This window comes from Rana temporaria, chromosome 2, assembly GCF_905171775.1.
Source record: "Rana temporaria chromosome 2, aRanTem1.1, whole genome shotgun sequence".
Lineage (NCBI taxonomy): Eukaryota > Metazoa > Chordata > Amphibia > Anura > Ranidae > Rana > Rana temporaria.
Window position 1 is genome coordinate 237,055,498 of NC_053490.1, and position 12,216 is coordinate 237,067,713.

Consider the following 12,216-nt stretch of genomic DNA (forward strand, 5'->3'; position numbering starts at 1 on the left):
CTCGCGCTACAATGCCTGTCTCGATGGTAAAATGTGTCGGGGGGGGGGGGGGGTGAACTACCGCTTTAAGCATTCCTCTGTTATCCTAACTCCTGACAAATTCTTGGACACATCAGATAAAAGCAGCCTGACATTTCTGTCTGGGGAGGTTGCTATAGATTAGCAGGCAGCTGGCCCTGTTACAAAACACTTCCGAGAGTCTCTGCATATGAGAGGGGGTGTGTCTTTCCCCCCAATCAGAAATGTTAGCCATCTAAGCTGTATGCCCAGACTACACACTCTGAGTTAAACAGGAAGAGAAAATTTGCTAACACAATCTGAACTTTCTAAACAGTATATAAATGTGAAGACAGCAGGTATACATGTAAAACCTATGTAGGGAGATTTGTTTCATCCCTGTGTGTCATCTGGGGCTGTTCACTTCAATGGGTGTATGGAGGGTTTACATCCACTTTAACTACAAATTTATTGAGCAATGTCCCTCAAAAAATATACAAGCATAATTAACCCTTCTGAACCCTGTGGCCCCCCATAGACCCCACCTAAAATCACCCCAGTAACCCCATATAAATCTGGGACCAGATGACATTAACCTCACAAAACCACAAGGGGTGCAGGATGAGGTCCCAATAGGGAGCTGAGCCCACTGCGCCAAAGAAAATCAGGCCCTAACCCACCCAGCCAGGGATGATGAATGGACCTGTTCCCACTGGACCAACATAAATTTACAATGGGCGAATGAGGCACTGCCCCATAATGAAACAAGGGTGCAAACCCCAAAACAAATCAGTCAAATTAGCTCTTAACCTACCAAACATACCCTCAAAATAGGTCAGTCAGTCAATAGCAATGAATGGAATCAAATGGCCGTAAATGAGTACACATTAGAGCTGCACGATTCTGGCCAAAATGAGAATCACAATTTTTTTGCTTAGAATGAAGATCACAATTCTCACGGCGTAAAATCTTTTAAATTTATACAAAAAAAAAAAATAATAATAATAAAAATGGGCTAACTTTACTGAATAGTTTTTTTTTTTTAATTCATTAAAGTAATTTTTTCCAAAAAAATTGCATTTAAAAAAAAGACTGCTGCGCAAATACAGTGCAACATAAAATATTGCAACAACCGCCATTTTATTCTCTAGGGTCTCTACTAAACGAATTATATAATGGTTGGGGGTTTTAAGTAATTTTCTAGCAAAAAAAATGATTTTAACTTGAAAAGAGCTGTCAGAAAAATGTTTGGTGTTTAAGTGCTTTATTTGGTAATCACCCTGTTCCTAATTTACATACAGAAGTTTATTCCTTTGAAGTGATACAATGTTTAGACTTAACTTTCCACTGATAAAGAATGTTTTCAAAACTTGGCAGGCTGCCCAGACTTGGCAGATTGCCCAGACTGACTTTTGAATGCACATGACAGTCCAGACCAATGATGTCTGGGTTAAATGTCCATAAGGGGATTTGATGAGAAGGACAGGAGATGGAGCAGTAAGAATGGCAAGGAGATAACTCCTAGACGACAGACTGACCTCATGTCATATGCGACTACCATGCACAAGCATTGAAGACAGTGATAGACTACAGGGAGATTCCCAAACAATGTCGGGTAGACTCAACCTGTCACAAATACCACCACATGAAGCAGACTCCCGTGTGATGGTGTCAGGTGTACTCACAGTCCTCCGTTCATGCCCCTCCCCAGCAGGTGGATGTGTTAACCACTCAGCCATGTCCCGACTCATGCAGCTCTCCTGTTTGTGTAGTAACCACCAGAGTTCACATGCTGTGCGCTACTCAGCTGATCTGATCGGGGGTGTTGCTTAGCTGATCTTTGGTGTCCTGACGAAGTTCTGATAGCTTGGAACGAAACATGTAGACAGACACAGGGATGCGCCCCCCCCCCTTGTTCTTGGCCCAACCACCCCTTATTTCAGGGACTTCCCATTTTTAACTGTGGAACATTCAGTCTACTGCTCGTCTACCTAACCAGATTGGAGAGATCAGTAGCCCCTGGTCAGATCAGCTGAGAAGCGCACAGCATGTGAACTCTGTTGAATACAACTACCAACAGGAGAGCTGCATGAGATAGAGTAAGGCTGAATGGATCAGCTGAGTAGCGTACAGCATGTGAACTCTGGTGGTTACAACACAAACAGGAGAGCTGCATGAGTCGGGACACAGCTGAGTGGTTACCACATCCATCCACTTGGAGGGGAACACAAACAGAAGACTGAGTACACCCGACACCATCACATGGGAGATGGCTACATATGGTGGTATTAGCGACTTTATTTGGTAGTCACCCTGTAGTCCATCACTGTCTTTAATGCTTGTGCATAAAACATGAGGTCAGTCCATCATCTAGGAGTTATCTCCATGCCGTTCTTACCGCTCCATCTCCTGTCCTCATCACATCCCCTTATGGACATTTAACCCAGTCATCATTAGTCTGGACTGTCATGTGCATGGCTGATGTACTCATTGTTTGATACCAGCTGGAAATCGGAAGATATTCCTGTGTACTATTTTATGACCATTTGATTCCATTCATTGCTATTGACTGACTTTTTTTTAGGACATGTTTGATACCCCTGGTTTGCACCCTTGTTCTATTATGGGGCAGTGCCTCATTTGCCCATTGTGGATTTAAGGTGGAGCGCTGCACTCAGTGGAAACGGGTCCATTCATCATCCCGGGCTGGGCGAGTTAGGGCCCGATTTTTTAGGTGGAAACCATGGGAGGTCACGGGTTCATTATGCTTGTATCTTTTTTGGATGGCATTGCTCAATAAATTACTACTGATGCATGCACATGGTCCGACATCCCTTTATCTATTAAGGATATAATATTCTACTTCCCAAATACATACATGATTATACCAGTGCATGGGTTCTATACTAAGATTTATAGAGGTTGTAGGAGAAGTCAAATAGAAATGTACAAACCTGTAATAAAACTGGATCATTTAGGATGGAGCTATATCTGTAAACTACACCAGCCAAAACATTGGTGAGATTGTAAGTAGAATGAAGAGTTTCTCTTGTTTCGGTGTCTACAGCTATCAAACAGAAAAAAAATGTTTTTATTAAAAAAAAAAAAATAAAAAGAGAACAAAATGCAAAACATCAAACAGACATGACCAACTGTGCTAGGCTAGAATATACACACATATGAAAAGTGCACCAGCCATATATACAGACAGATAAGATGTGTCCAATCCAAATGTATAGGACAATGACCAATAATCTTAGATGCAGCATGAGACACACTGGGGTTGAGTTACAAAAACTGGCGGATGCAGCTGCGCATGGTAGCCAATCAGCTTCTGACTTCAGCTTGTTCAATTAACTACTTCAGCCCCGGAAGATATGGCTGCTCAATGACCAAGGCATTTTTTGCGATACGGCACTGCGTCGCTTTAACTGACAATTGCGCGGTCATGCGACGATGTACCCAAACAAAATTGACGTCCTTTTTTGCCCCACAAATAGAGCTTTCTTTTGGTGGCATTTGATCATCTCTGCAGTCTTTATTTTTTGCGCTATAAACAAAATAAAACAAAAAAGGGGTGCGACAAAAAAAAAAACCACAATATTTTGTACTTTTTGCTATATTCTACATATTTTTGGTAATACAAAAAATAAAAATTAACAAAAAATAAAAAAAACTGCAAAAAGCATATATTGAATGTTTATGCAAAAATAATAGCCTCTACAAAATAGGGGATAGATTTATGCCATTTTGTTTTATTATAATATTTTTCACTAGTAATGGCGGTGATTGCTATCGGGACTGCGCCATTTTGGTGGACATATCGGACGCTTGACAATTATACAGCGAACAGTGCTATAAAAATGCACTGATCATGTGTAAATGTCACTGGCAGGGAAGTGGTTAACACTAAGGGGCAATAAAGGGGTTAACTTTGTAGTCCTTTAATGTTGCTGTAGGCCTCTTGGCAGCCTCCCTGACCAGCTTTCTTCTTGTCTTTTCATCAATTTTGGGGGGACATTCAATTATTTTGTACCCTTCTCTACCTACCAATGAGACTCATCTGATGCTTTGGAAGCTCTTTGCAGACCATGGCTTTTGCTGTAAGATGCAACCAAGAAAATGTCAGGAAAGACCTAATGGAACAGCTGAACTTTATTTGGGGTCAATCAGAGGCACTTTAAATTTAACATGCATTTGAATGAGATTGCTTAATTCTGAACACAGCTACATCCCCAGTTATAAAAGGGTGTGCACACTTATGCAACCACCAAAGATTTCAGTTTGTTCAATTGAGTTGTACAGTTTATAGGCTACATTAAAGGTGAAAAAAGTTCTGAAATGATTCATCTGTCACATTTGTTTACATTGCGGAAACCTGACACAGGCTTTTTGAAGACTTTTTATATCCACTGTAGATTACTCGACAAAGATAATGGTGGTACCCAAAATGATATAGGTACCATCATCAAAACCAATCAGAAAAAAGAAAGCTGGTGGTACATGGCTCCAATTTCAGCCAAAATCCTATAGTTACTGTGAGAATATTCTGACAGCTGTGGGTACTTTCTTGTCTTCAGCAGGAAATTTGTTTAACCACTTCCAGACCGCCTATATACTGCTGCAGGGTGGCCTGGCTGTGCAAAATCACATACCTGTACGTGATTTTGTGCACATGATCAAGGGAGCATGTGCGCACCCCGGAGCGCAGCTTCTGCTGTGATTGGGCACTGCGAGAACCAATCAGCTGGTCCGGTGGCCGCCAGGACCCGCCGATCGTTTGGAGGAAAGGCAGAACCGCGCTCTGCTTATGTAAACAAGACACAGTAAAATATCTTGTATTCCACCTAAGCTGAAACACTGATCTCTTTTCCACCAGTACATCCACTCCCCCCACAGCTTGAAACACTCAAAGGGAACACACTTAACGCTTTGATTGCCCCCTGTGGTTAACCCCTTCTCTGGAGGTGTCATTTATACAGGGATCAGTGCATTTTTTTTAGCACTGATCACTGAATTAGTGACACTAGTCCCCAAAAAGTGTCACTTAGTGTCAGATTTGGCCGCCGTAATGTGGCAGTCCCGCTAAAAATGGGCATTCGCCACCATTACTAGTAAAAAGTAAATCTATCCCATAGTTTGTAGACACTATAACTTTTGCGCAAACCAATCAATATATGCTTATTGGGATTTTTAAACAATTTTTTATTGGGAATGTTTTATACTAGAAAGTACAAAAAATATAAATTTATATATATTTTTTTCCCCCCAAAAGTAAGAAGTTGATTGGCCACCAAGCATCTTTTCCCACATAAGATACTTACCTAAATTTGATAACAAGTTAACAGTCTTCAGTGTTATAGCAGGACTAGTATGGGGGTCTTCAATAAGTTCCACAAGAGCGCTCAAGCATTCACTGGGCAATATCTTGTTTGATGCAAATAACTTGCTTAACTTCAGCCCAAAGATGACCTTATAGACAAACAAAAAAAAAATAAGTTTACTGTGTTGCTTTTGACCATCTATAAATCAAAATAAAGAAAACACATACAAACCATCAAGGTCACATTCACACCTTTATGTTCCAGGAAAGCATGCAGAAACTTTTGTTTCCTGAAAAAGTGCATCGGGCTTGTGGTACCATCATTTTTAATGACACCCTAACTGCAGCAAGGAATTGTGCATTTGGTCACACAGCAAATGTGCTGAAACACCCAGAAACCATGTGTAGGACAACCTATTCAATTAAACATGGCAGTGAAAGAAAAAGCACTAATAATGTGCCATTATGTAGGTGTAAATGGGGTCTAAAGGGGGAGGAAAGCACCATGATAACACTTTAGCCCAGCTCTTACTAGATGAAACATTTTGAAATAAGCACTCCCTGTAATGGCCCTTTCACATGGGGGGGGGGGGGGGGGAAATGTAATGATCCGTCTCCGTGTGTCCGTAAGCTCAGCGGGGATCGCTCCGTACATCCCCGCTGAGCCGGCAGCTGACAGGGCGGTCCCCGCACACGGGGCGGGCGATATAAGATGCCAATTTTTACGGCCAATTTTTTTCCCCTTCATCTCAGCAAACCTAGGGTGGAGAGGAGGTTATTGTTTAGGGTGGAGAGGTGGTGTGCAACCTATTAGTGCCCACCAGTTCAGCCTGTCAGTTCCACATCAGGGCCCACCAGTGGAGCCTATCAGTGTCCATTAGTGCACACCAGTGCAGCCCACAGTGCCACGTTATCAGTGCCCACCAGTGCAGCCCACAGTGCCACCTTATCAGTGCCCACCAGTGCAGCCTATCAGTGTGCATCAGTGCCACCGCACCAGTGCCAACAAGTGCATCTCACTAATGCCAACCAGTGCAGCTCATCAGTGCCCACCAGTGCAGCTCACCAGTGCAGCTCATCAGTGCCCACCAGTGCAGCTCATCAGTGCCCACCAGTGCAGCTCATCAGTGCCCACCAGTGCAGCTCATCAGTGCCCACCAGTGCAGCTCATCAGTGCCCACCAGTGCAGCTCATCAGTGCCCACCAGTGCAGCTCAATAATGTTATTAATAATATTGGTGCCCACCAGCAGAGCGCTCGGCTCTGTTCCGTCCCCTCGCCTGGCCAAGGGGAACTCCATTTGTCCCCCGACGTGCTGCGCACCCTGCCTCCAGAGCCCACACTACAAACCCCAAAATGCAGTGCGGCCAGTAAATAGCTGCAGACTTCCTCCACTGAGGAAAAAAAAATAAAAAATCAGCAAACAGCGGCCGTAAAAGCCATTATTTAAAAAAAAAGTCGGCCGATATATTGGTTGACCCCTAGTCACGTCCCTCACTGACATCTTCTTCTGCATACCAGTTTTCAGCCACCTTAATTGGCTAGTGTGGGATGATGTCACTCCTGTGCATGTGCAGGACTCAGTCATCCTGGCACATAGGGACTGTGCCGGCGAAGTAAGCCAAGCTACACATGTGCAGCTCTGTTTACATGAGAGAATGCTGTTAGCAGGCAGATAGAAGAGACAATGAAATAAAGAACCTCCCTGCTTGTAGTTTGTGATAGTGGAACTTTAGTTCCGCTTTAATGTGCATTCATTTAAATAGGCTGCCTAAGGCGCCAAAAAGTTGCAAGTACTATTTTTTGTAACACAGGGCAGGGAAGAACATTACTTTTCACTGTGGTGCTCTGCAATGCAAACCATTGACAAGGTGTTCTGGGGTGCTGATGAGAACAAATGGCACCGCAAGTATAACAATTCACAAAACATATGTTTTTTGCATGCAATATTAACAGTGGCCATACATTAAACACATTTCTTATCTAATTTGCTTTAGATTTACCTTCAACTATGTAGTGCAGGGGCCTCCCTGATTGCATACGAGTTTAGGTTTGACCACATATTATATGATTTTGGTAAATCTAAAGGAAAATTGTATAATGTATGACCAGCCTAAAGCCCATTTCAGATTACAGCAGGATCGGCGGTGGCGGTATATCAGCGCTAAAAATAGTGGCGCTATACCGCCGGGATTGGCCGCTAGCGGTGCGGTATTAAAGGAACACTAAAGGTACAATTAAAAAAAAAAAAAAAAAATAACATACATGTTATACTTACCTCCACTGTGCAGATCGTTTTGCACAGAGTGACCCGGATCTGTGTCTTCTGGGGTCCCTCGGCGGCTGTCTCGGCTCCTCCTCGCAAAAGCTTTCCACATTCATGCGAGCTCCCTCGCATGGTGGAAAGCTTTTGCGAGCGCGCTCCCGTGATACAGCAGCGGCCATAGCCGCCGACTGTATCACTCGGCCCCGCCCCCCGGCGCGCCGCGTCATCCGCTGTGATTGACAGCAGCGCCAGCCAATGGCTGCGCTGCTATCAATCCGCCCAGCCTAGCCAATCAACGGCCAGGCTGGGAACCGAGCAAGATGACAAGCACGCGCCCGGGACTTTCGAATGGTGAGGTAAGTAAAACGGGGGGCTCGGGGGGGGGGGGGGGGGGGGCGGTGCTGTCAGATGTTTTTTTACCTTAATGCATAGGATGCATTAAGGTAAAAAAACTTTTACCTTTACAACTCCTTTAACCCCCACTAGCGGCAGATAAAGGGTTAATACCGCCCGCAATGCGCCTCTATAGAGGTGCATTGCGGGCGGTATTGCCGCGGTTTCCCATTGTTTTCAATGGGAAGGAGCGGTATACATGCCGCTCATCTCACCGCTCCAAAGATGCCGCTGACAGGAGATTTTTTTCTCTCCCGCCAGCGCATCGCCTCAGTGTGAAAGCCCTCGGGCTTTCACATTGAGTAGGCAGTGAAGTTTTTCAGGCGGTATAGCAGCGCTATTTTTAGCGCTGTACCGCCTGAAAAACTCCTCAGTGTGAAAGGGGTCTTAAACTGGGTTTACACTTAATGGTTGCCTTTTTGGGTGTTTTTACATGCATTTTTAGGCATAATCGGGCTACTAGGAGGAAACTGCCCATTAGGCACGAAAAATGCCTGTTGTGCACAATTTTCAGGTGTTCCTACTGAAGTCTATGAGGTCAAAAAACACGAGATCCTCCCCCAATGAAGCGCCTGTTTTTCTTTGGTGTGACAGCGCATGACTGAGATGTGAATGGGCCAAACAGAAGAGAATGGAAATCTTGTTGTGGAGTTTTGTCCTTCTGGAAACATGCAACAAATCTGATGCGATTTTTTAATGAGGACTTAAAAGTGATTTGTAAAGGCTAGGGTGCTACACAGTTTTTTTTTAAATCCCAATTCATTAAGATACAAAAAAAAAAAAAAATTGCCTTTACAACGCATGTAAAGAGCTAATCGGGTGTGTTGGATGGTGGTCCTTTGCTGCTTCACCTGCTGACCAGTACATTAATGTCCTGTAGCAATGGAGCAGCCATTGGACAGACGTGACATCCAAAAGGATATTCTTCAGCCACAATAAATATTAAAGCGGAGGTCCACCCTAAAAAAAATAAAAATAATAGCCAAAAAGGCTTTGGCAATTTTTCTTTTTTATATATACTTACCAGAAGTGTCTGTTGCCAGGCAGATCGTCCTAATCTGCCACTTCCTCGTGCACGGTGGTCTTGTTTCTTCTCCTCCTCATGTCTTCTGGGACCTTGTGTGTGTCCCAGGAGAAATCCGCCTATCCACATAGCGCCACGTGACTCGCGCATGCGCAGTAGGGACCCGGGCAGCGAAGCCACAACGCTTTGCGATTCCCTCACCGAGGATGGCGGTGGGGCAGCCGAGACCCAAGCGATTGCTCGGCTTTGGCTGCCGATATCACGGGCACCCTGGACAGGTAAGTGTCCTTATTAAAAGTCAGCAGCTGCAGTGTTTGTAGCTGCTGACTTTTAATTTTTTTATTTTTAAACGCTGGAACTTCCGCTTTAACTATTCTTTACAGCGAGTGGTTATCTATAGGTTTTACAGTTACTTTAATGTGTGAGAGAAACATAGACCGCCTTCGGACAACCCATTTACTTTGCAGTTATGTTAAAGTGTATGTAAACCTCAGGCATGAAATATGTCTCAATCCAGAGCACCAAGTGTCATTTCTGTCTGCTGCTTCATTCCTCTGCCATCAGCATCAATCACTTCTGACAAGTTATCCTGACACCAAGAGGAAAAAAAAGGTGACAGGGGAAGGACCACCAGCTGGTTCCTGAGTGCTGTGTGTCTTCCATCCAATCAGCTCTTAGACATCTCTTCACTGAGCTCTGCAGAGTGTAACTTCAGCTCGCCGCCCCCTTTTTCCTGACAGCTCAGACAAGCATTATATATTTTGGACTTTAAACGGGTATAGGAGACTACAGATACAACTTCTGTAGGAGGGTTTATTTAATCTTTGAGGCCAGTCACTTCATCAGGTATATGGAAGGGAATACAACGTATTTAACCACTTAAGGACAGAAGGTGTTTTTCAGATTTGGTGTTTACAAGACTAAAACTTAAAACCCCCAAACATTATATATTTTTCTTTCTAACACCCTAGAGAATAAAATGGCGGTCATTGCAATACTTTTTGTCACACCGTATTTGCGCAGCGGTCTTACAAGCGCACTTTTTTTGAAAAAAAAAATCACTTTTTTTAATTAAAAAATAAGACAATACATTTGGCTTAATTTTTTTATATATTGTGAAAGATAATGTTACGTCGAGTAAAATGATACCCAACACGTCACGCTTAAAAATTGCGCCCGCTTGTGGCATGGCGTCAAACTTTTACCCTTAAAAATCTCCATAGGCGACGTTTAAAAAATTCTATAGGTTTCATTTTTTGAGCTACAGAGGAGGTCTAGGGCTATAATTATTGCTCTCCCTCTAACGATCGCGGCGATACCTTACTTGTGTGGTTTGAACACCGTTTTCATATGCGGGCGTTACTCACGTATGCGTTCGCTTCTGCGCGTGAGCTCGTCGGGACGGGGCGCTTTAAAAAAAATTTGGGGGGTTTTCTTATTTATTTTATAATTTTTTACACTGAAATAAAAAATAAAATAAAAATTATCACTTTTATTCCTATTACAAGGAATGTAAACATCCTTGGTAATAGAAAAAAATATGACAGGTCCTCTTAAATATGAGATCTGGGGTCAAAAAGACCTCAGATCTCATAATTAGACTTAAATGCAAAAAAAAAAAAAAATGGAAATTTTGTCATTTGAAAAAATGACAACAAAAAAATGTCTCTTTAAGACGCTGGGCGGGACTGACGTTTTGACGTCACTTCCGCCCAGCAATGCTATGGGGACCATCTTGTCCTCACTCGCATCCCCACACAGCAGCGTGAAGGACCCGATCGCCTCCGCCGCTACCGACGGCTCCGGTAAGCGGCGGAGGGCACGGGAGAGCTGCGGGAGGGGGCCCCCCTCCCACCACCGATAACGGCAATCTCGCGGTGGAGACCGTCGTTATCGTCGACAGGACCGCTCACTGAAGAGATGGATATCCCGGTTGTGGCAGCAGCTGCTGCTGCCGTTACCGAGATATCCATCTTTAAAAACAGGACGTATATATACAGTGGGTGGTCGTTAACCGGTTAAAGAATAACTAAAAACGTTTTTCTTTTTGAATAGAGTGGAGGTGGATTAGAACCCCTGTGCATTTTTTATTGCTGTCTGTGTCCCCATTAGCGATAACCCCCAATCAATAATTGTGGCTGTGGGTCTAGGAATGCCCCTGTCACAGAGGATTGGCCCATTACAAGTGACAGCTTCCTGGCAGGCTTAGACACGTGGGTTCAGAAGAGCATCCCAACACATCCCTAGTTGTCACTCGGGCATGAATAGAGGGGAAATCTTCCAGTTGGGACACTCACTTTGGACAGACTTCCTGTTGTGACTATGGGACAGGAAGTGAAGGGAAATCACCCCAATGGTACATGGATTTTTAATTTTTTTTGCCATCTGACAAGGGGGGGTGGGGAATGGGTGGTATAAGCACGCCTTGCCTCTAGTGCTCTGACTTCAGTAATAAGAACCAGCACAAGCATGCACTGATGAGGAAAGACACAAGTCCTCCTTGTGTAAATGCATGATGCAGGTCAGTGTCATTGTCTCCCCAGCAGCCTCCATGCCCCCCAAGGACAGGAAAAGATTACAGCATGTGGAACCAGAGGGCCGTGCATACTGCGCAACCTCTGCCTGGCACAAAGGGACCTGTAGAAACAGTCCTGATACGTGTATAGAGCTCATATACGGAGATCCTCTACCTCCAGCTGTCTCTGCACGGCAGCCCCGTTCGCCTCATTCTTGCTGCTCTTGTACCGCGCTATGGCCTGCAGTAAGCTCTTCATACAGGAGGCCGGGTCCATACTTCCAGCTGACGGGCTCCGCAGTCCGCACACACAATTGTATCTCGCGCTCTAAACTTTCATGTTTTTTTTTTCATGGCAGGATGTGACGTAGAGCAGGAAACAGGGCTGCAGGGAGCGCTGTGCGCTTGTTTCAGTGCGAGTCTCTGCGCATGTGTGAGTCCCTCTGCTACTCAGATAGCTATTGCACTTGTGCGAGCTGAGCTCTTCCAACGAGAGATTGGTGCTACTACGTGTGTGTGGAAAGTGCTATCTATAGTTGTATGAAGGTACATGTATCACCTGATATTTCTATACTCAATTACCCAGTCTAACATAGAAATATAGATACAGAAGTTTACATATATGTAGTGCCTGCTGTTCCAGGTCTGTGGCTCAGACATTTCCAGGCAGCTAGCATTTTAAGAACAGTACAGTAAAAC

At 44.2% G+C, this 12,216-nt stretch overlaps 1 protein-coding gene across 1 annotated transcript in view; it reads right to left on the reverse strand.

Moving 5' to 3' along the window:
* The window catches only part of CIP2A (cellular inhibitor of PP2A), a 70,731-nt gene extending 58,895 nt beyond the window's left edge, over positions 1-11,836 (reverse strand). The window contains exons 1-3 of the mRNA XM_040336647.1: positions 11,693-11,836; positions 5,322-5,469; positions 2,952-3,064 (exon numbers count right to left, since the gene is read on the reverse strand). Of these exons, the coding sequence (XP_040192581.1) occupies positions 2,952-3,064; positions 5,322-5,469; positions 11,693-11,794 (363 nt within the window). The 5' untranslated portion in view covers positions 11,795-11,836. The remainder of the gene's footprint in view (positions 1-2,951; positions 3,065-5,321; positions 5,470-11,692) is intronic.
* Between the last annotated feature and the right edge of the window lie 380 nt (positions 11,837-12,216).